At 36.4% G+C, this 20211-nt stretch overlaps 1 protein-coding gene across 2 annotated transcripts in view; it reads left to right on the forward strand.

The window, feature by feature from the left end:
• The first annotated feature begins 5394 nt into the window (after window positions 1-5394).
• Window positions 5395-20211, forward strand: part of Gnat3 (G protein subunit alpha transducin 3) — a 56678-nt gene continuing 41861 nt past the window's right edge. Inside the window, exon 1 of one of the 2 annotated variants that reach the window (XM_076913143.1) lies at window positions 5395-5656. In XM_076913143.1, coding sequence (XP_076769258.1) covers window positions 5539-5656 — 118 coding nt within the window. In that variant the 5' untranslated portion in view covers window positions 5395-5538. The remainder of the gene's footprint in view (window positions 5657-20211) is intronic. The other variant, XM_034519223.2, reaches the window with a different exon arrangement.

The following is a 20211-nucleotide window of genomic DNA, read 5'->3' on the forward strand; positions in this document are numbered from 1 at the left end:
ATCTTCTTGATAAGAGTGAAACTCTCCTAGCCTAATCACTAAGCACTATCACACAAGGGGTGGACTGGAGACACACTTAAACTACAACTCGATGTTATAATTCACTGAGTCACATATATGTAATAACAAAAATAAGATCGTCACACAGATTTTATCATTCCAAAGTCTATAGTTTATCAACTAATATGGTTGACAAATTAGAATTCAATGATGTAAATACATTACAGTAAGTCCTCACAGACATTTATGTACACCACAAGAGCGACTGTCAGCAAATAAAATTGTTGAAGATTTTAATTTCATGGCAAGGCCTAACAATGAGCATCCACCATGGAAGTGGCTCTAAGTAAACATTAGGCAGAATCATTTGTCCAGTTAATACCAATTCAGCCGGTGTCAATAGATTCCCCAGTACCATACCAGTGAATTAAGGAAAGAATAGCCATTGTGGTAGGATAGAAACTGTGCATGTATCTAGCAGCCTTGCCTGTTACATACACTATGCATAATGGAGTCACTACTTCTCCTAGATTTTCTGCCTCTCCGTAAGAAAACTAATGTGACCCACTCTACAGCGTAACCTTTTCAGGAGATCAATCAACAATCTCTTAGCAGAGTGATTACAATGAATCATTTCTACTTTGGAACGGACAGCCATAGAAGTAAAATGTTCAATATGAATTTCTGATTTTATGTATTCAGGTTTCCTTTGTCATAAGACCAGCAGATAAAAAAAAAAAAAAGAAATCCTCAGAAGGGTAGGAATGAATTACCATCAGTGGGTATGACCATAGTTATGCAATAAAATAAGGCAGTAATACCTTGGCGCCCAGATGATCTGTCACGTTCATTGATGCTTCCTGTTCAATTTTACTAGTAAATAGCAAAGGCAGCAGCCACAGTACAAAAAGGGTGTGGGACCAGGGAGTAGTAACTCTCATTGATAAAAGTATTCATCATCTCAGCAGATAAGATAAGCTAGAACAAGTATTTTAGTAATGTATCAAACTCATTTTCCATGGATTACCCATGTACTTTGTACCAAAAAATCCCTAACCTCGTCAAACTTTATGGTCCTATGTGAATGTGCTTAGTTAATTCAGCACTGTTCCCATTTTGAAAGCCTCTCAAATGTTTTCACCGCTGGAAAATCTGAAAGAAGTCATGACCCCGTACTGTTCCAGAGAAGGACAATCTAGAATAAATAGCAGAATTGGGATATGATGAATAATGGTTGTAAGCCTGAGGTTGGGCAGCATGGAAGCATAGACAATAAGTTTCCCAAGAAATGAGAGTACAAGCACAGATGTGTGCTAAACACTAGAGGAAGGAGCCACAGTTGGGAAATGTCTCCATGAGATCTAGATGTATGGCATTTTCTCAACTAGGGATCAATAAGAAAGGGCCCGGCTCATTGTGGGTGGTGCCACTCCTGGACTGTTGGTCAGTCCAGAAAGCAGGCTGAGCACACCATGAGGAGTGAGCCAGCAAGCAGCATCCTCCATGGCCTCCGCACCAGCTCTTTCCTCCAGGTTCAAGCCCTGCTTAAGTTCCTATGCTGACTTCCTCTAATGATGGAGATGTAGCCAAATAAACCCTTTTCTCTCCAACTTGCTTTTTGGGCATGGTGTTTCGTCATAGCAATAAAACTCGAACCAAGACAACTGCCATGAGGAAGTAATTATTCCCCTGACTGACAAGTACTTATTCCTACTTACTCCTTGATTGAAAATTATGCTTGCCCATAAGAACCTTCTCATATGTATTAATACCTTCTCCTTACTGTAACCCATATTTCAACGTCTGGTTCTCAAAAAAGATAAGTGATCCTGTTTTCTTTACTCATTTCAACATAAGCCCAAAGGATCATCTCAGCTTCAGATCTCCTAGGGATTGCCTGATTCTCCATTGCAACTGCATTGCAACATACTTTCTTCTAAAAGTATTTCCTCACGAATTTACCTGATTCTTCCAAAGTAAAACATTCTAATTCAGTTCTTACGAGTATATATTTTTACATTAAAGTGAATTGAAACTGCAAGTATAGCTCAATGATATAGCATTTGTCTGGCATGATTGTATCTTTGGACTCAATCCACAGGATAGAAGGAAAGGAGAAGGTTGTAGCATCTTGGTGCTATCCAGCTACCGTGGAGGATGAGGCAGGAAGTACATGGAAACACACAAAAGAGAAATATACTGATCTGCTTTCTTCATTAAAATATGAACACTGGCAAAGAGACATCTCTAGAGCACAAAGACATTCTTGTTTGGAAAAAAAAAGCTAGACGTGAATGCTGAGCAAGGCAAATGATTTAAAAAGCCAACGAAAGTAGAAAATGTGTTTTGAGAAGCACCGAGAAATATATTTGATAGATAGGAAGTAGTGACAAAATTGTTGATGTAATCTGTAATTTATAGGGAATCATTTGTGGTTGTTCATTCCAGGTAGAAAGTATTAAGTATTAATCTTAGGTATGGGATAATTTAGAGCCTGGCATAATCAGGCAGGCTGAACAGCAATAGGACAGACTCTAATATTAGGAAACTTAATCAGAAGCAGTTGTAACGGTCAAAACTAGAAACTTCTAAGAAAACCAGGGAACTAATGATGTAAATAATGTAATATGCTTAGAAAGAAACCCACACTAGAATCTGAGGTAGAAAGAGACACTCTCATAAACAATTGTTATATATATTCAGTCATTATTAAATATAATCATATCCTCATTCATACATAGGCTAAACAAAGATGGATACCAATTGCATCGCATACATATTTGTATTATTAATATAAGCAGTGTCATCTCACTGTGCCATCTAAAGTACTGACTCAGAGAAGCAAGTTTTAACATGTTACCTCAAGATCAAAAGATTGCTTTCTGGAAGCACCAAAAGGCTTGAGCTCTCCAGAGGGAACTCCCTGCTCAGCACCCCTGAAGTGCATATCTGAGTACCATTAGCGAAGGAAGAAAAGGAAGAATGCTTTGTCTGAAGTCCCATGGGGATTTACAAGTAGAAAGGTCATTGCTAAGGCAGCAGGGACTCCAAATGTCCAGGGACCCCATGCTTGAAGTCAACACCTCTTATGAGATATGAAAATAAAATAAAGAACCAAACACATGGCAGTTTGCCTAGATAATTTCCAGCAGAAGGTAGCTACTGTAAGCAGGCCATGTTCCAGCTCCAAGGAGAGCCAAGTCAATGACTGTAGAAATCCAGGCAATGAATAGTGAAAAGAGAAAAAAAAAATATATATATATATATATATATATATATATATATATATATATTCAAATTTGGTAGTAAAAAGGTAGACCATCATGGTAGATTTTACATGTTCAATAAAAATATGTAAAATAATAATAAATCAGAGTTTTTAAATCACCTAATGTCCTCCATTAGGAAGTTATTCAGAGAACTTAGCCATAAGCAGCTTGAGGATAATTATTTGTAGATAATTAAGTAGTAAACTTTAACTAATTCAACCTCAAGTTTATTGTCTTTTTTTGAAAAGAGAGATGCCAGAAGAAAGATATCATCACACACCTTAAAGGATGTAATGCCTGAAAAATCATACTTAATGATTATTCTGAATGACTACTCCCTGCAGCAAAACCTTTTCATGCTTTGTGTGTGTGTGTGTGTGTGTGTGTGTGTGTGTGTGTGTGTGTAGTACAATCTTCCACTCTTAATGAACAGTGTATACAGTTCTAACATGATGGGTTTGGGGATAGTTTCATGTTTCTTGCTTTCAAGGCAAACAGAATTTGTTATCTCAAAGACCTAGTCGGCTTTAGTTAGTAATCTGCTGAGGAAGACTTGGAAACAAAACCACAGAAACTATTAAAACCCCATATATCCCTGTGCAAAAGCTATGGGCATAGTTATAGATTGCAAATGACATACCATACCCTATTAAGCATTTGCTGGAATGGAACATGTAGAAATCCTGAATATTTGTGTTCAATGTATATTCAGCCTTTGAGACATGAAAAAGCTACGGTGATTTAGTGTACTAAGTCTTTCATCTGAGGTGGAAGCCTCTCTTGTGATGACCATAAACAATGTAGCAGGGCAGATCTCCTTCCTTTGCAACTAGCTCTTTGCATAGTAAAAGCAATGGCAAATGATTTTCACGAATCTTTGCATATGTACCTTGCTCCTGAGTCTTTACTCAGGATGGTTTGACTATGTTTAGGTATATTCAGCTTAACATATTTAATGTGCAAAAGTAAACAAAGCAGGAATAAGTACTTAGTTTGGTGGTCCGTTTCCTTGTTGTATGAATATTCAAAAACCCACCTGTTCAAACTTTACACATGATCTCTGCAGAACAGCAGTGACAGATTGATCCTCTAGTTTTATTCCAGTGTTTTTAATTAAATACACGCTGACACCCTACAATGTGCAGTGTAAGAAACAGTTGCTGGTACAGGCAGATAGCTGTGTTTATAAGAAGAATATTTTTTTGACAGTCTACTAAGTACATTTTGCTTAAAATAAACAGACAAAAAAATATGTAAAAATCATCTCATTTCCTTGAGCCAGTGAAGTTTCAAGAATTTTAGGGTGTTAGTGGAGTAGCTAAAAGATATGGAACATAGGTATATTTAGTATTTTGATTATCATAATTGAAGTTTTTTTATACTTTTAAAAAACACTGGTTTTTATCCCCTGAGTATCATTCAGTCTGTGTACCCCTTCATAGCAGTCATTGCTTACTGGTCCTGAAGAGTTAAGTGCTGCTCACATTGAACACAGGTCAGTGTCTATACAAAGAGGGCCTTCAATTAGCATTGATGGATTAACTTTCTCACAGGCAGTAAAACCTCAATTTATAGTGATGAATCCTATGAGAATAAAACTCCATAAGATACTGAACCTAGAACTTTATATTTATATATATTTATAAATATGTATAAATATTTAAAGCATGTCCTTTGGTTCTATTATTTAAATGGTTTCTAATTTATTGACATGTTAAGAAATTCTCAATATTTGTCCCAATCTAAGAATAGACAAAATGGAATTTGAATAGTATCATACATACTGTTTTTGAGGCTGAGGAGTAATTATGAAGAATCTGAAAAGCAAAGTATCTGAAGATAAAATGCAAGTGTTCTTGATTAATAGTAAATACAATGCCAATAATAAATAGTTCCTGTTGGTCAGAAACATTTCACTTGAACTGCCCTCAGACAGTCTTGAATTTCAAGATTTTGAATGCTTTCCCTGTGTTTTGTACTAGACATTCAGGCAGGTGAGCTTGATTTTTGAAGACGAGCCAGGTGTGACCATTTAATTTGAAAGCATAATGAGTTTCCTCTTAAGCTTCCATTGGAGTTGCATGTTTTTTTCTCTTGATCAGGTGACAGATGGTAAAGATCCTTTAGTCAAAGCAGAATTGAGAGCGCAGGGGATAGACTGCTGCCTACTGTAGCAAGCACCGTTCTTACATTCAATATCTAAACTACTGCTGTCTTCTGTGTTTGAAAAGTTTGAGCAAGTCAACTGCCCCACATCTAACATCAAAAGATGGGAAGTGGAATTAGTTCAGAGAGCAAGGAGTCAGCCAAAAGGTCCAAAGAACTGGAGAAAAAGCTTCAGGAAGATGCGGAACGGGATGCAAGAACTGTGAAGTTGCTGCTACTGGGTAATATGCTTCTGTTTTGCTTTCAGCATCTGACTTTTTTCCTCATTTATGTATGACACAGTTGCTTTACTCAGATTTTAAATTCATCACTTCATGGAGGATATAATACAAAAATATGTTTGGAATACTAAGGTACTGATTTCATGTAATATATATATATATATATATATTATAATTTATTTTATGCTTCACATTTTTACGTTTAAGAAATAAATATTAGATGCTTCAGTTTATGTCTTTCACAGACTACAGAGTATCAGCCCTCAAAGACTCATGCACATTTGTTATTTTGTTACATTTTAACTGTTTCCCAAATAACAAGGAAAATACTTAGTAACAAGTCACAAATGTCCTCCTCTTTGTTTAGACAGAAATAAGCCTGAGCATTGGCCATCAAAATTGATGTGCTAAAATCAATTATTCTCAAGCTTTGTTACAATAATGATAAGGCACTTAAATTATATCAGGAGACTTACTATACATTTAAAAATATGGCATTCAGTTCCTTATATATTTGTGCATGCCACAAATTATATGTCTACTTTTCATCCCTTCCAAGCAAAGGATAAAGTTTATGATAACTATAATTTCAATAATTGCTCAATTAAATAAATGAATTAAAATAATCTGTATGCCACATATTTTCAGAAACTGCTTAGCACACAGTGGTCAGTGACATTAAAAACAATAGAATTTGTGACTGCTTGTGGGAGGAAGAAGCTGGCAGGTTTGGGCATACTAATTGTTTTTAAGTCAGCAACAAGTGAGATTTAATGGAAATTTCACTGTAGACTTCCAGAGAAGGCAGAAAAGGTATAATTTAGAGTATTAAAGTCCATGATAGTTTTAGCACAAGGATATGGAAATATGTATTAGGTAAATATAGTGTATACTACAGGAGATGACCCAGTAAGAGGCATTGGGTGGATTCAGTCTTCGTTTTCATGTTTGTGTTTTCAGTTTTTTTCACAAGCAGGCTTTAGGCCAACTAACTAGCCAATTTCCTTTGATTTTTTTTAAGCATTAACCTCATGTTAAAATATTGTGTAAATGATTACCAAAATTGACAAATATCTTAATACAGAAACAAATCCAAACAAGAGCTCTAACTTCTTGACAGCTGTGTATTTACCCTGATGTAAGTTATATGTAAAGTAATTCATTATTATCATTTTCTACTGTGCTCCCACCACTGAGTTAGTTTCAACAGCTGCCTGTAGGCTGTGTCTCTTGTTTCTCGATGAAAGAGACACAGTCTGTCCTTCCTTGTTCTAGTTCTTGGCAAGCCATGACCATCATACTCACAAATGGTCACATAGGAACTGACTATTGAGGAAGATGATGGGTAAGTGATTTGAAACCATCAATCATATTTTTCCTAATTCCAAAGAAATATCAGAGGTTCTACCTTGGAGTCTAAATAATAAAGACCCAATGAAAGTAAGTTGAATATCAGAAGAAAAGTCAGGTATTCCCTTAAATGCCTTTCATGTTCTTTTGTACTGGCACAAAGATGCTACTGTAGGATAGAGTGAGCCCACAGACATGCAACAAGTGCTGCTTGCTTCTTGCCTGTGGATACAAATAATCAACTTCCTTCTTGAATCTCCTGCCTCTTCAGCTTCCCCACCCTTACAGGCTGTATCTTGAGTTGAGCCAGAATGAACCATTTCTCCCTTAACACACACACACACACGGAAATAAATGAAAGATAAGTCTACATGCTGATATAGTTTTGAAAAAAAAAGAGATAAATGTTATCACCACACCATTTAGAAATATTTTCTCTTATTTTATAAAAACACAAATTGTAAGCCAAATCTTTGAAACAGATCTACTACCAGTTACAACGACAATGCTGTTAAACATCCACAGAGGTAATGATGCTTGAGGTTGGTGTGCTGCAGTAACTGGCCAACTGCACAGGAGATTCTGCTGGGGAAGAAGAAGGTAAAATAATACGGAGAGATGACTGAAAATGTGTCAGTGAAAGTCAAGGACCCAAAATAGAAAGGTATAATGGAGAAAAGTGAGTTTTCCCAAATTATGAATGAAGAGTTGACAGATTATTATACGAATAGGCTTCTATAGCCAGAAATGATAACCACTCTTGAGAGATAGAGGTCAGGTCACAACATGTTATATGTACAGCTCTCAAATGGAAATGAAAGCATTCCAATTGTTCTTAAACAATTAGCAACTTAATGGCCTTCATTAAGTTGGAAGAGTAACTTTTATTAACAGGGATGAGGAAGCGTAATCACTAGTGATGTATCCTTCATTTACATATTCATTCCCATGCTACTTTATTATTGGCATCAACAATATTTATGCTGAGCTGCTCACATTTAAGTTAATAAAAAATATCACTATTTTTTTATTTTGATTTATATTTGAAACATTTGACAATTTGTTCCTTTTGAGTTCTGAACTCTAAATTTAATTTAGATGTATTTTTTTTATCCTAAACTTGGTTTCGTTAAGATATTATGCAGTGTCTTATAGAAATAACCTTAGCCTTCCTACTCTCTTACCCTAGGAATGACTTGGGTTCTCACTGAAACAATATCAATAATCTTTAATAGAGTAAAGATAATGGGCTGATAATAACATACAAGCCTAACCATGATAGCGGCCAATTCTGAATTTAATCGTGTACTTCGAAAAAAAAAGAGACATATACAGATCAAAACTAAACAAGACATGGTACAATCCATCTTGCTTTGATCTTCACTGTCTAGTTAGTATCTGGGTGCTGAAACATAGAACACGGAGTTTCCTATTTATCATGCACTGGGAAGTGGAGATAAACTTTGTGTTAATGGAAATAGATCTCAGTGACTCTAAAGGGCTGGTCCCTTCTACAAGCCCTTTGCCTGTGTACTTGTCTTCTTTTTTTTTTTCCCTTTCTTAGTTGAGAATCATTTTTTAATATTGAAAGTAGGCTTTTTTTCTAATATAAAATATCCTGATTATTATTACCCTCCCCCTAGTCCTCCCAGTTCCTCCCCACCTCCCTTCCCCTCTGTAGCCATTCCCTTTTTGTCTCTCATTTTAAAAGAACAGGCTTCTAAGAGATAGCAGCCAAACACTACAAAATAAAATATAACGGAATACAGAAAAAACTATCTTTTCAAAATTAGACATAACTCAAGACTCTTGAGTCCCAAGAGTAGGCACAAGGGTCAGAGACACACTCATTCTCACAGTTATGATTGCTATTAAAACACTAAGCTAATGACTATAATATGTATGTGGAGGACCTGGTGCAGAACCATGTAGTCCCTGTGACTGCTGCTGCAGTCTTTGTGAGTCCATGTAGACCTTAGTTGAATCAGAGGAGGGCCTTGCTCTCCCGGTATCATGCATACTCTCTGGCCCTTGCAAACTTTCAGCCTCCTGTTTTAGAGGATTTCCTGAGCTAGAAGGAGGGATATTTGATGGAGGCATCCCATTTATACCTATATGTTCTAAGGTGTATCTCTTTATGAGTAAAATCTAGCTGTGGATATCTGTATTTATTTCCATCTGCTACCAGAGCTCATCTCTCTGATGATTGGATAAGACACTGCGCAGGTCCTTGTGGCTGGAATGCAAAGAGGTCCTCCAGGTGAGAAGTTAGGGCTCGGCATTAAAGGCCTTCTCCACGTTTCCTCACGGTGGGGCCCCAAAAGACACGTGGAGTCCATGGGTTTAAGAGATTTATTTTCATGAGGGATAGTAGTTGAGTCTGGATGGGCAGACCTGAGTTAAATAGGAAGGGAGAAAGGGGGCAGGGTCTGGGGAAGAATGCTTAATTGGCTGTGCCCTCTGGCCTTCGGGTATCTCATTAGTAGGTAAATCTCTTGAGGCTGAGGCCTATAGTCATGCCCTCTGCCTGTGCCCTTTGGGAGGGGCTGCATCCTATGTGATTGAATGGCACAGGTTAATGGAGTTTAATGGAGTTCCATACCACTTGTTAGGAGCCTGGATTCTGGGAGCACAGAGAAATAGATGCCTGTCCCTTGCAGGATCTTTGGGCTACTTCAAGCCAGTGCTTCTACCAAAAATCAAGACCCCTTTCATGGTCCTACAACACTGATCTGTGTGTATAACACAGTATCATTACTCATTTTGCTGTTATTTTTGTTTTTGACAAGTTATGTTTGATTTTACCCTAGTTCTCTGAGATATCTAGTCTCTGGTTCTCGATTACCCAAACAGTGTCAAGTATGGTTTCTTCTCAAGGAGTAGACCTTATGTCAAATCAAACACTTGTTGGTTACTGCCATAAATTCTGTGCTACTACTGGCCTGGGATGTTTTGCAGACAGGAGAACTTGTAGGTCAAAGGTTTTGTGACAAGGTTGGTGTCCATGTTCCTCTTTTGTTAGCCTGCAGAGTACCTTCCCACACCACAGAGACCAGCGTGCAGAGGTGAAGGCTCCATGTAGGCTTCAGCTCCTCTTCTCCATTTCTCTGGTATAAGTGTTGTCCTCAGCAACAGGGTCCCATTGTCAGTTTGCACAGAACAACCCTTGGTTTCATTTTTATTTTTGTGGTTGGGTCTAACCTGGATTGGGTAGAAATTTCCAAGAGACCCCTAGCCCTACAACTCAATTGAATGCAATCCATTCCCACCACTGGCAGCTTCTCCTTGGCTACAGGAACTGGCCAGTTGAGACTCTATATTCCTCATTACTAGAAGTCCTTATTAGGTTCACCTTCACATATTCCAAGACATTTTACTCATTTACTAGGTTTCCATATCATCCCTCAAATGCCCCCTCCCCAATTCCAGGCATTTCTCCCTCTATGCTTTTCCTTCAACACATTCCCCACCTGAGCCTCCTACCCCCAAGCTTGCTTCCTGCCCTTCATATACCCATAACATTTATTATATTTTTCTCTTTTAGGGAGATACATGCAGCCTCCATATGACCCTTCCACTTTATCTAACCTCTCTGTGTGTAAGGATTTTAGATTGATTTTTACTTACTTGCTAATATCCACTTGTAAGTGAATACATACCATATTCATCTTTTTGTGTCTGGGTTATCTCCTTTGGAATTTTTTTTTCTAATTTCATGTGGTCACTTTTGGAATCTCAAATGGCTGAGAAACAAAGAAAGAACTGTTAAAAATCCTAACCATCTGAAAAATGCAAATCAAAACTATTTTAATATTTCAGCTTCCACCCTTCAGAATGGTTAGAATCAATGAAAGAAGTGACAGCTCATGCAAGTAAAAATGTGAAGGAGGAGAACACTGTTCTATGGATGCTAGGGGTACAAACTTGTACAAACATGAAAAGCAATATGGTGGTTCCTTAGAAAGCTGTGACTCTATCTCCTTCAAGACCCAGCTGTCGAACTCTTGGTGTATACCGAAAGGACACTCCATCCTACCACAAAGACAGTTACTCAGCCATGTTTATTCAAGCTTTATTTATAATAACCAGAAACTGGAAGCAACCTAGATGTGCTTCAGCCAAAAATGGATAAAGAAAATATGGTACATTTACATAATGGTGTATTTTTATGACATTTTGGTTGGTTCTATGGCATATTAATTTTAACCAGAGCCATCTATATGTCTGTAAGTTTCAAAGTATTCACTGAAGCCTGGTGGTTTCACCAGTGAACAGACAGATTCTTACTCCCCTTCCTTCTTGACATTTAGCCTATAGTTAGCAGGTATAAGGTAGGGCATAGGGCCTCACAAGCACTGATGTCCACATCTATCTGACTGTTAATAGGCCCAGTTTTGTGCAGGCTTAGTTCAAGCAACTTCAGCTTCTGTGAGTTCATAATTGTAATGGCTATGTCGAGCTGAGAAGACAACATTTTGCAGTCCCTCTTCCTGTCTTCAAACATATACATTGCTTTCTTCCTCTTTTCTGTAATGTTCTCTTGGTCTTAGATGGTATAAAGGAGCATTCAACCACTTTTTACTCTCAGCATCCATGTGTCTCTATATTCTCCAACACTTATCAGAGTCTGGAGCTTCTCTGGTTGAGGTTGAGAGTAGCCTTGTTCATGGTCACAAACATAAATACATAGAAGGCAGTTTGACTCTGTATCAATTTAGTTAACAATAGTAAGTTTCCCTTAAGATTTGTGGTTATACAGCCATGTTTTGTTTACAGTAACCAGGCCCAAATTCCATACTGTGAATAGGTTCTAACAACCAAGCATAGAGTAAGAGATTACCACTATAACATGTTTTTTGTTTGTTTGTTTGGTTTTTTTTTGTTCTCTCTTTCTGCATCAGACTTGAGTTATTTTATTTATAGCACTGTATTTTTGAAACCATTTATATAAGTAACATGAAGAATTAACCTAATTATTTACTATTACATGTCGCTGTAGAGAAGGATGGTGACATACTTTACAATCTGAACAACCATGGGCCATATGTATCATTTTAAAAAAACTTTTATTTAAAATATTGGACTAAAGTTCAGAGGCCATCTCCATATTTAATCTTTCTCCCAATCGTAATACAGAAATGTGCTAATGTAGACTTGGACCTAAGGAAGTGAACTCAAGTACTTGATTTCATCAAAATATGAAAACAATATTGACCCTGACTGTTAGCTTCAAAAGCAATAGCACAGAAAACATGTTGAATTGCTACCATGGGATTTTATATTCCAACAGAATAACTTTCCTAGTAAGAATTATTCCTTCTATAACCCATATAATTCTAAAATTAGTTTGTATCTTGCTGTCCCTCATACTTTCCCACATATTCTGAATTATTTCTTGAATTAAAATATAAATATCATTCTCTTCAACAAAAGCTTATCATTTCATCTGCGGTTTTTCTAAAATTAATAATATCCCATTATCTTTATCTTCTATTTTAATTGATATTCAATTGTTTAATATAACACAATCCCTCAAAATTCTCCTTTTCCTCTTGTGCTACAATAATTTTCTCAACTAGTTTTGACAAAATTAACTTAATTTTAGCTCTTTGATTCTTTGAGTCCTCTGCAAACTCCTAATTAACTTTATTACCAGATACTATGGAATAAAACAATACATTTTCAGTTTCTTACCTGAAAAATACAGTTTTTACTTGAATGGAGCCAATAATCAATCTTCTGCTATAGAATTCCAGAAGTCACATTCCCGGCAACATTGTCAAGGTAAATCTCCTTCTACCTCATCTCAGACAGATGACCATTAGCATAAAACCAAACATTAACCTATTCTGTTACACCTTGTTTTGAGGAAGTATTATTTTATTTTTATTTCTTGTCTTCATCATATGATAACATTTTACTGAAGACTAATTGCCACCGTGGTGTACCAAATTTGATTCATTCTACATCTTGATAATTTTGATCAGTAAATTGTGGTAAATTTTTCCATCTTCAAAGACTTCTGTTTCCTTCTGCCTGAGAACTCAAACCAATTCTCTCCTTCAGTCTAAAACTCTTTTGTTTACCTTATGACCCCCTTGGATTCACTTGATATGGTTATTTTTTAAGGGATTGAAATGCTTATAATTTATAAAGTATTCCTGAGTTGTTTTCAATGACAAGAACACAAGTTACACTTGACATGAAGAAGAAGAGCTAAAGAAAAGCCCTGTGTTTTTCAGATGAGTTTATCTCCAGTTTGAAGTCTCTTATTGATATTAAAGTGAGATGAATATTGATACTCTCATGGGCATTGTGCCTGTATAAGACATTTAGGAATACAAGGCTTAGACCCAGTCCTTCTTTAACTTTTTTAACTGATTTAAGACGGTTAGCCTATGAGTTAAGGGACTATAGCAAATTCATGGCTTTGAGTTTATTGTTAGGGTGTTTTCCATATTTTATTTAGAAATAGCTGAGAGGAGTTAACAGACAACAGTCCAGGTTACCTTACATGGATAGTTGGTTTTTAAAACGTCAGAAGACCATAGAATTGACGTTACAAATATTTCTATATTAATGTTGATTTTGATTAGAGACCTGTCTGCTCCTGACAGCTTCCTGTCTTGGATTCTAAGAAGAAATTGAGCATCCTTGGAGTTACTCCAGTTGTGCGGTGACAGCCACTAGGCAAGAATTGCCTCTTTCCATCTACAGACAAATTATTGTCCAGAAATGGACACACTTGCAGAATAGTTGACTGATTATATCTGCCAAGACAGAGTAATCAGCCCTTAATAATTCTTCATCACTAAGGTCTGTCAGATGATTATGGGCCAGAAGGCTGAAGATCTGATGCTCCAACACTTGGTAGATAGGGGCTTTCCAGGTATTCAGCAGTCTCTATAAATTGGCTAAGTTTTAGAAGCTATGCTTAGTGCTTCCCATAATTTCAGTTAACTCAGTCATTCTAGATTTCTGACGGGGTTGAAGACCTATAGTCTCATAGCCAATCCTGGCTATTTACTTTGAGAGAAAAGATGTGAGTGGATGGTTTTCAGCTGACATTCATTCTAAAGACAAGAAAAAAGCCAGGTTCAAAACTAAGTGTTTTAGTTAGGAGAGATGACAGAGGTACTGGCTAGTCAACAAAATGATGGACTGGGTATTAGGACTATCTTGTACTTCAGTGGTACAATTAGGAATAATTATGCTCTAATTGTATTTTGAGAGAAAAGTTTTATTTTAACAGGAAGGGTGATATGGAGGAGGAGTTAAGGGGGAAGGAGTACGGAGAGGAAGAGATAAAGTAAGGAGAGGAGAAGATGCAGGAAAGGAGAAGCTAGGTGATGAGAGAGAAAAAGAGAGAGAAGGGGGCGGCATGGAGGCAGATGTTCATGTGTCTCCACCAGTCAAAGATAGTTTATATATCTAGGTTGGATATTGGGTTACACTTCTGACTGAGCATTACCAAACTTATAAAGCCTTTGATTAACATTTTAAAAAAATTGTACAAAAGCAAAAAGGAAAAAGGGGCATGGGATTGGGGTTTTCTAGGAAGGGGAAATAGGGAAAGGGGATGGCATCTGAAATGTAAATAAAATATAAAATAAATAAATAAATAAATAGGCAAATAGCGAACTCAGTGGTATAAATGTAATATATAGTAAAATATATCATTAATTTGGAAATAGTTTATTATTATTTGTAAAATAAATGGACAGTTAACGGTGAAGTAAAAAAAAAGAAATCAACAGCAAAGTACTACTCAGTTCTAAATAAATGGATTGATATGTGCTATTTAGTAATATCTATCTATCTATCTATCTATACCCCAAGTACCACATGGGACAATGATTTTAGGAAAAAAAATTAAGATTGAAGGTCCATTAAAATTTTTTCACTATTATGAAACTATTTGATTTGATATGAGTTAAGGTAAAAAAAAAAAAAAAAAAAAAAAAAGAGTTTGGGGAAAGCTTTGAAAGACAAAAGCCACAGAAATTTGGTGTTTCATTGGATGTTATAAGTCAGAAGAGAACGTAGTGGATAAATAACAGTGTGTGTAATGTGGAGCACACCGGAGTCTGGGTAAGAAGAATGAGGAGTAATTACTCAAGATGTGTAACTCTGCTGGCCGGCCAGCCCTAGTGATGGCCATATCCCACATAGGAAATAAAGAGTTGGAGTGGGAGGGAGCATCAGGGAGAATCTTTCACCCTGACTGACTGGACGTAAGAGTGTTTCTTTATCTATGCAGAACTCAGTAGGCAGAGATAGATTCATGTTGTTTCAAAACAGACATAACATCATTTTTGTCTCCAGACATGTGTTTTAACTCCCTCTTGGTCATAAATTAAAATTCATTATTGATAAATAGTAGCAGGAAAAAGTTATCTTTTATGATCATTTTACCTCATTAACCCCATAATTCAACTTTTCAGAATCTAGAGGCATATGTAGCTCCTGTGGCTTTATAGGCACTAGACAGAAAGAAAATCTCTACGCCAGCCTGGGCACACTGCCATGCCTGAGCAGTGCATTATCAACTTTTAGTGGTCAGAGTGTTAATTGTTATTAGACCTAAGAAAAATCTTCAGGCAAAAGCTGTTTCAATTATTATTCAATTTCTGCCACAATACAATGTTTATATCACTGTAGAACTTAGTATATGTCTGGTCTTGGTATTATTTTCTTCCTTGGTCATAGGATACCACAATGGCTCTTCATGAGCTAACGTTTCTAAGAAGGAGAGGTCTTAAAACTTCATCCTTTTATCATTTATCTTCATCATTTTTTTTTTGTCTATTAGTATAAACCTTGTAAGAGAGAGATAACATCAGCCAATCTAACTTTGTTGCTGTATCTTTTTCTTGAGGGGCATGCCACACGTGGGCCCCAATTTATATCACATTATTGCCACAGTGTTTATTAAGAAGAGGCTTTTAATCTGATATGTTGCTAAGTCCTGTAGCCCCCAGATCTTGTTTCTTTTTTTCAGTTTACTTTGTTCTGATTATTTTGCTTCTAATGGGCAGATGTTCCAAGAGGATCTTAGAACCAGAGACTAATAAGGAAGTTTCTGGTTTCTTTGTGTCAGCATCTTCAGAGTTTAAAAAAGATAGTCAAGTAGGGTCAGATAAGGATAGCTCCCTAAAAGTGGGAGGGCTTACTATGTTCAGGACTTCCCTAGGTAAGCATAGAAGCAGTACTCCTGGAAGAAGACAAACATGATTCACAAGAAGATTTCCATCAATCCAAAATTCCCAAGTAGTGCAAATGTTAAAAGTTCCCCAAGCATGCAACACGTGGGGATCAAGATGAAGAGCAGAAGTCCACATGAAAGTTTTGCCATCACTTAGCTCAGGTTTGCTGGATCTCTGTTATGCAGCTGTGGTGGCTTTATGACGTTCTTCCCATTAGATATCTGAGCCAGATTTCTGTTTAGCAAATCCAAGTATAGCTCTTTATTATATCAAATTATAGATGTGGAATTAGAAGAGTTTTTTTTTTAAATTTATTTATTCACTTTACATCTCAATATCAGTCTCCTCTTTTTTTTAAGGAACCCTCATGCAGATCATCCCCCACCATTTCTCCTTCCTCTTCTCCTTTGAGAAGGGGAAGCCCCTCCTTTGTATATCACCCACATACACCCACATATACCACATACACACACACACACACACACACACACACACACACACACACACACACTACATATATACCCCACATGAAGTTACAGCTTGACTACACATACCCTCTCTCACTGAGGCCAGGCAAGACTGCCCAGGTAAGGGAACTGGATCCACAGGCAGGCAAACAACAGATTTAGGGACAGTCCCTGCTCCAGTTGTTGGAGGAATCACATGAACACTAAGCTGCACATCTGCTACATATGTGTTGGGGCCTAGGATCAGGCCGTGCTCCTTCTTTAGTTGGTGGTTCAGTCTCTGGAAGTGCCCAAGGTTACAGGTTAGTTGACTCAGTTGGTCTTCCTATGAGTTTCTCTCTTCTTTGGAGTCCTCTGTCCTTCCACCCACTCCTTTACAAGACTCCCCAAGGTCCATCTAATGTTTGGTTATGGGTTTCTGCATCTCTTTCCATTGGCTGCTGGATGGAGCCTCTCAGAGGACAGTTATTCTAAGCTCCTGTCTGCAAGCATAACAGAGTATCATTAATAGTGTCAGGAATTGGTTCTTGCCCATGGGCTGGGTCTCAATTTGAGCCAGTTATTGGTTGACCATCCCCCTCCCCATCTCTGCTGTTTGTCCCTGCACATCTTGTAGGCAGGACAAGTTTTGTATCAAAGGCTTTATAGGTGGGTTGCTGTCCTCCACTGTCCTATTCCTCCACTGGGAGTTGTGCCTGACTAGAGAAAGTGGCTACTTCAGGATCCATATCCCTCACTGCCAGGAGTCTCAACTAGAATCTCCCCCACAGATACCCTGTGGCCTCCCCACATCCTAGGTCTCTGGCCTGTCCCAGAGATTGTCCCAACACCCACCTCAGATTTACATTCTCTGTTCTCTGCTCTCCCTACACCTGATCTCCTCCTGTTTATTCCCTCTCTCACCTAGTCCCCTCCCTCCATCCACTTCTGATATCTATATTATTTCCCCTTCTGAGAAAGATTCAAAATCCTCTCTTGGGCCCACCTTGTTATTTGGCTTCTTTGGGTCTGTGAATTATAGTGTGGTTATTCTGTACTTTATGGCTAATATCCACTTATCAGTGAGTACATACTATGCATATTCTTTTGAGTCTGGGTTACCTCACTCAGTATATTTTCTAGTTCACCCTTCAAAATTCATGTCCTTATTTTTAATAGCTGAATAGTATTCCATTCTGTAAATGAACTACATTTCCTTTATCCATTTTTCAGTTGAGGGACATAGAGGTTGCTTCCAGTTTCTGACTATTACATATAAAGCTGTCACAACTTGTCTATCAACAAGTGTCTTTGTGGGATGGTGGAGCATCTTTCGGGTATATGCCTGGGAGTGCTATAGCTGTGTCTTGAGATAAATCTCTTTCCAATTTCCTGAGAAACTGCCAAATTAATTTCCAGAGTATGGTAGTACAAGTTTCCACTCTTACCAGCAATGGAAGCATGTTCCAAGAAGGAAGCATTTTGATGAGGGCAATATGTTGATATATTCAATCCTTTAATTGCCTTATTTATACTTTCCCATTACCAAGTAGCAAATGCATACAGGACCGCCTTGTAATTAACAAAAGCTTTCTTTGGGAACATCAATTTATCTTAAAAATTTGTATACATTATTATTGTCAAAATTAAAGAACATGTAGAGAAATAGATGTCTATCTAAACTAGGCTCACACAAAAGAAAAAAAAAATCACATAATTCTCTATTTTAGTTTCTTCATTTTCTGACCTAAAGGGTATAATGTTACGATTAAAAGAATATCTTTGAAAATGGTTTTCAATCTAATAAAGTGATTTATTAGATTTCAATCTAATAAATATGTAATTTTGGAAATACTGTTAAAATATGATTGACATACAGATTGTATGTATTTAAGATATAGAACATACTAAATCCGAAGATAAATATATGCCAATGAATATAGCCACACTCGAAGTCATTCACATATCTGGTCCTCTCTACCACCTTACTTATTAAGTATTGCCACCTGTCGATAAGAATGCATAAGAATAGCACATGAAACCCATAATCATAGCAAATGTTTAATTATATACTGTAGTTTGGAGCCTTTAGGTAATTTGAACATCATCAGATATTTTCACAATGTGTAGAAAATGAGAAGTTGGAACATTTAAATAAAAGTCAGTTAAAAGGAAAGATAATATAGTTCCCTTCAGTAAGACATGTAGAAGCAGTTTGTCTGATGAGAAGTTTTGTGGAATTGGGATGTTTATTTTTTTATATATTAATCTAAGAACTTATGAGGCAGGACAACTGACATGCAGTTTTATCTGATACCATAGACTTTCTAATATGATAGACTGAGAAAACCATAATATTTTCATGTAAAATTTATATGAATGTATTTACACTCAAAACAATAGTCAAAACAGATTATTTAATTCTATATAACAAAATAATCTGAAACTTTGGGAAAGTGTTAACACCATAAAGACAAATAAAAATCTCAACAAGAATATAGGAGAATTATTCTAATCTTTAAAAATTAAGTAAACAACAAAAATATAAAAACTGTGAGAGGAAGTTGAATCTAGGAAATACAAAGTGAATAAAAGGACTTTGTGTTACAATAAGATAAATTTGAGTATTCAATGTTCATTAGAGAGCACTTTGATTAAGATAAATTTTCTTATGCATATAACTAGTATTACAGTTAACAGAGAATGGTCTTCTTAGAAGATATACTTGGAAATAATGATTGGCAAAGTGTCTAGTTGCTTTCTAATGTTTTTAACAAAACAAAGTAAAAATACACATATCTGGATGGCAATACAATGTCTGTTAATGATAGAGATTGTGATGATGTAAGAATTAATAACTGATAAAGGCAAGTGGTGTAAATACAGGATTCTGAAGCACTGTCTTCTCAAATTTCCATCTTGTTAACTTAGAAAAATAAAATGTTTGTGGAAAATAAATATTGTTCTACTTATTTTTTGCATAATAGAAGAATACTTATTTTTTATATTGCTTTACTGATAAATCCTACCAATTATTTCATGGACAGATAATTTTATGATTACATGAACATGTATAGGAAAGTTTTGTCAGTTGGTTGAAAAGATTTGATTGACGCAAAGAAAATTTTGTCATTTTGTAAAACCTTAAAAAAAATATTGGCAGACTGGTGAAAGAAATATATGAAATCCAAAATCAAAATGGGGAGAGGGGAATTATATGATTAATTTCAAGAACAGTGGTTAAATCCTATCAGGACATTCATTGATACTTACCACACCATCATGTTAATAATGTTAATAATAATTATGTCAATAATAGTCATGTCATAATAGAGAGGTAAAAAGATAAATCAAAATATTCATCTGCACCTATCCAAAGCAAACTAGGAAGAGAAAGCCCCTTTTATAGTCTGCAAACATCTAAATAACACATTTAATAATCAGCAACCAATAGTATTGTTGTCTATTGACAGTGAAGAAGGATTAAGGATGATTAGTTTGCTTCCTGTTAACAGACTAAACATTGACATTTTTCTGCCCTTGACTTTTCCCC

Source organism: Arvicanthis niloticus, chromosome 15, assembly GCF_011762505.2.
Source record: "Arvicanthis niloticus isolate mArvNil1 chromosome 15, mArvNil1.pat.X, whole genome shotgun sequence".
Lineage (NCBI taxonomy): Eukaryota > Metazoa > Chordata > Mammalia > Rodentia > Muridae > Arvicanthis > Arvicanthis niloticus.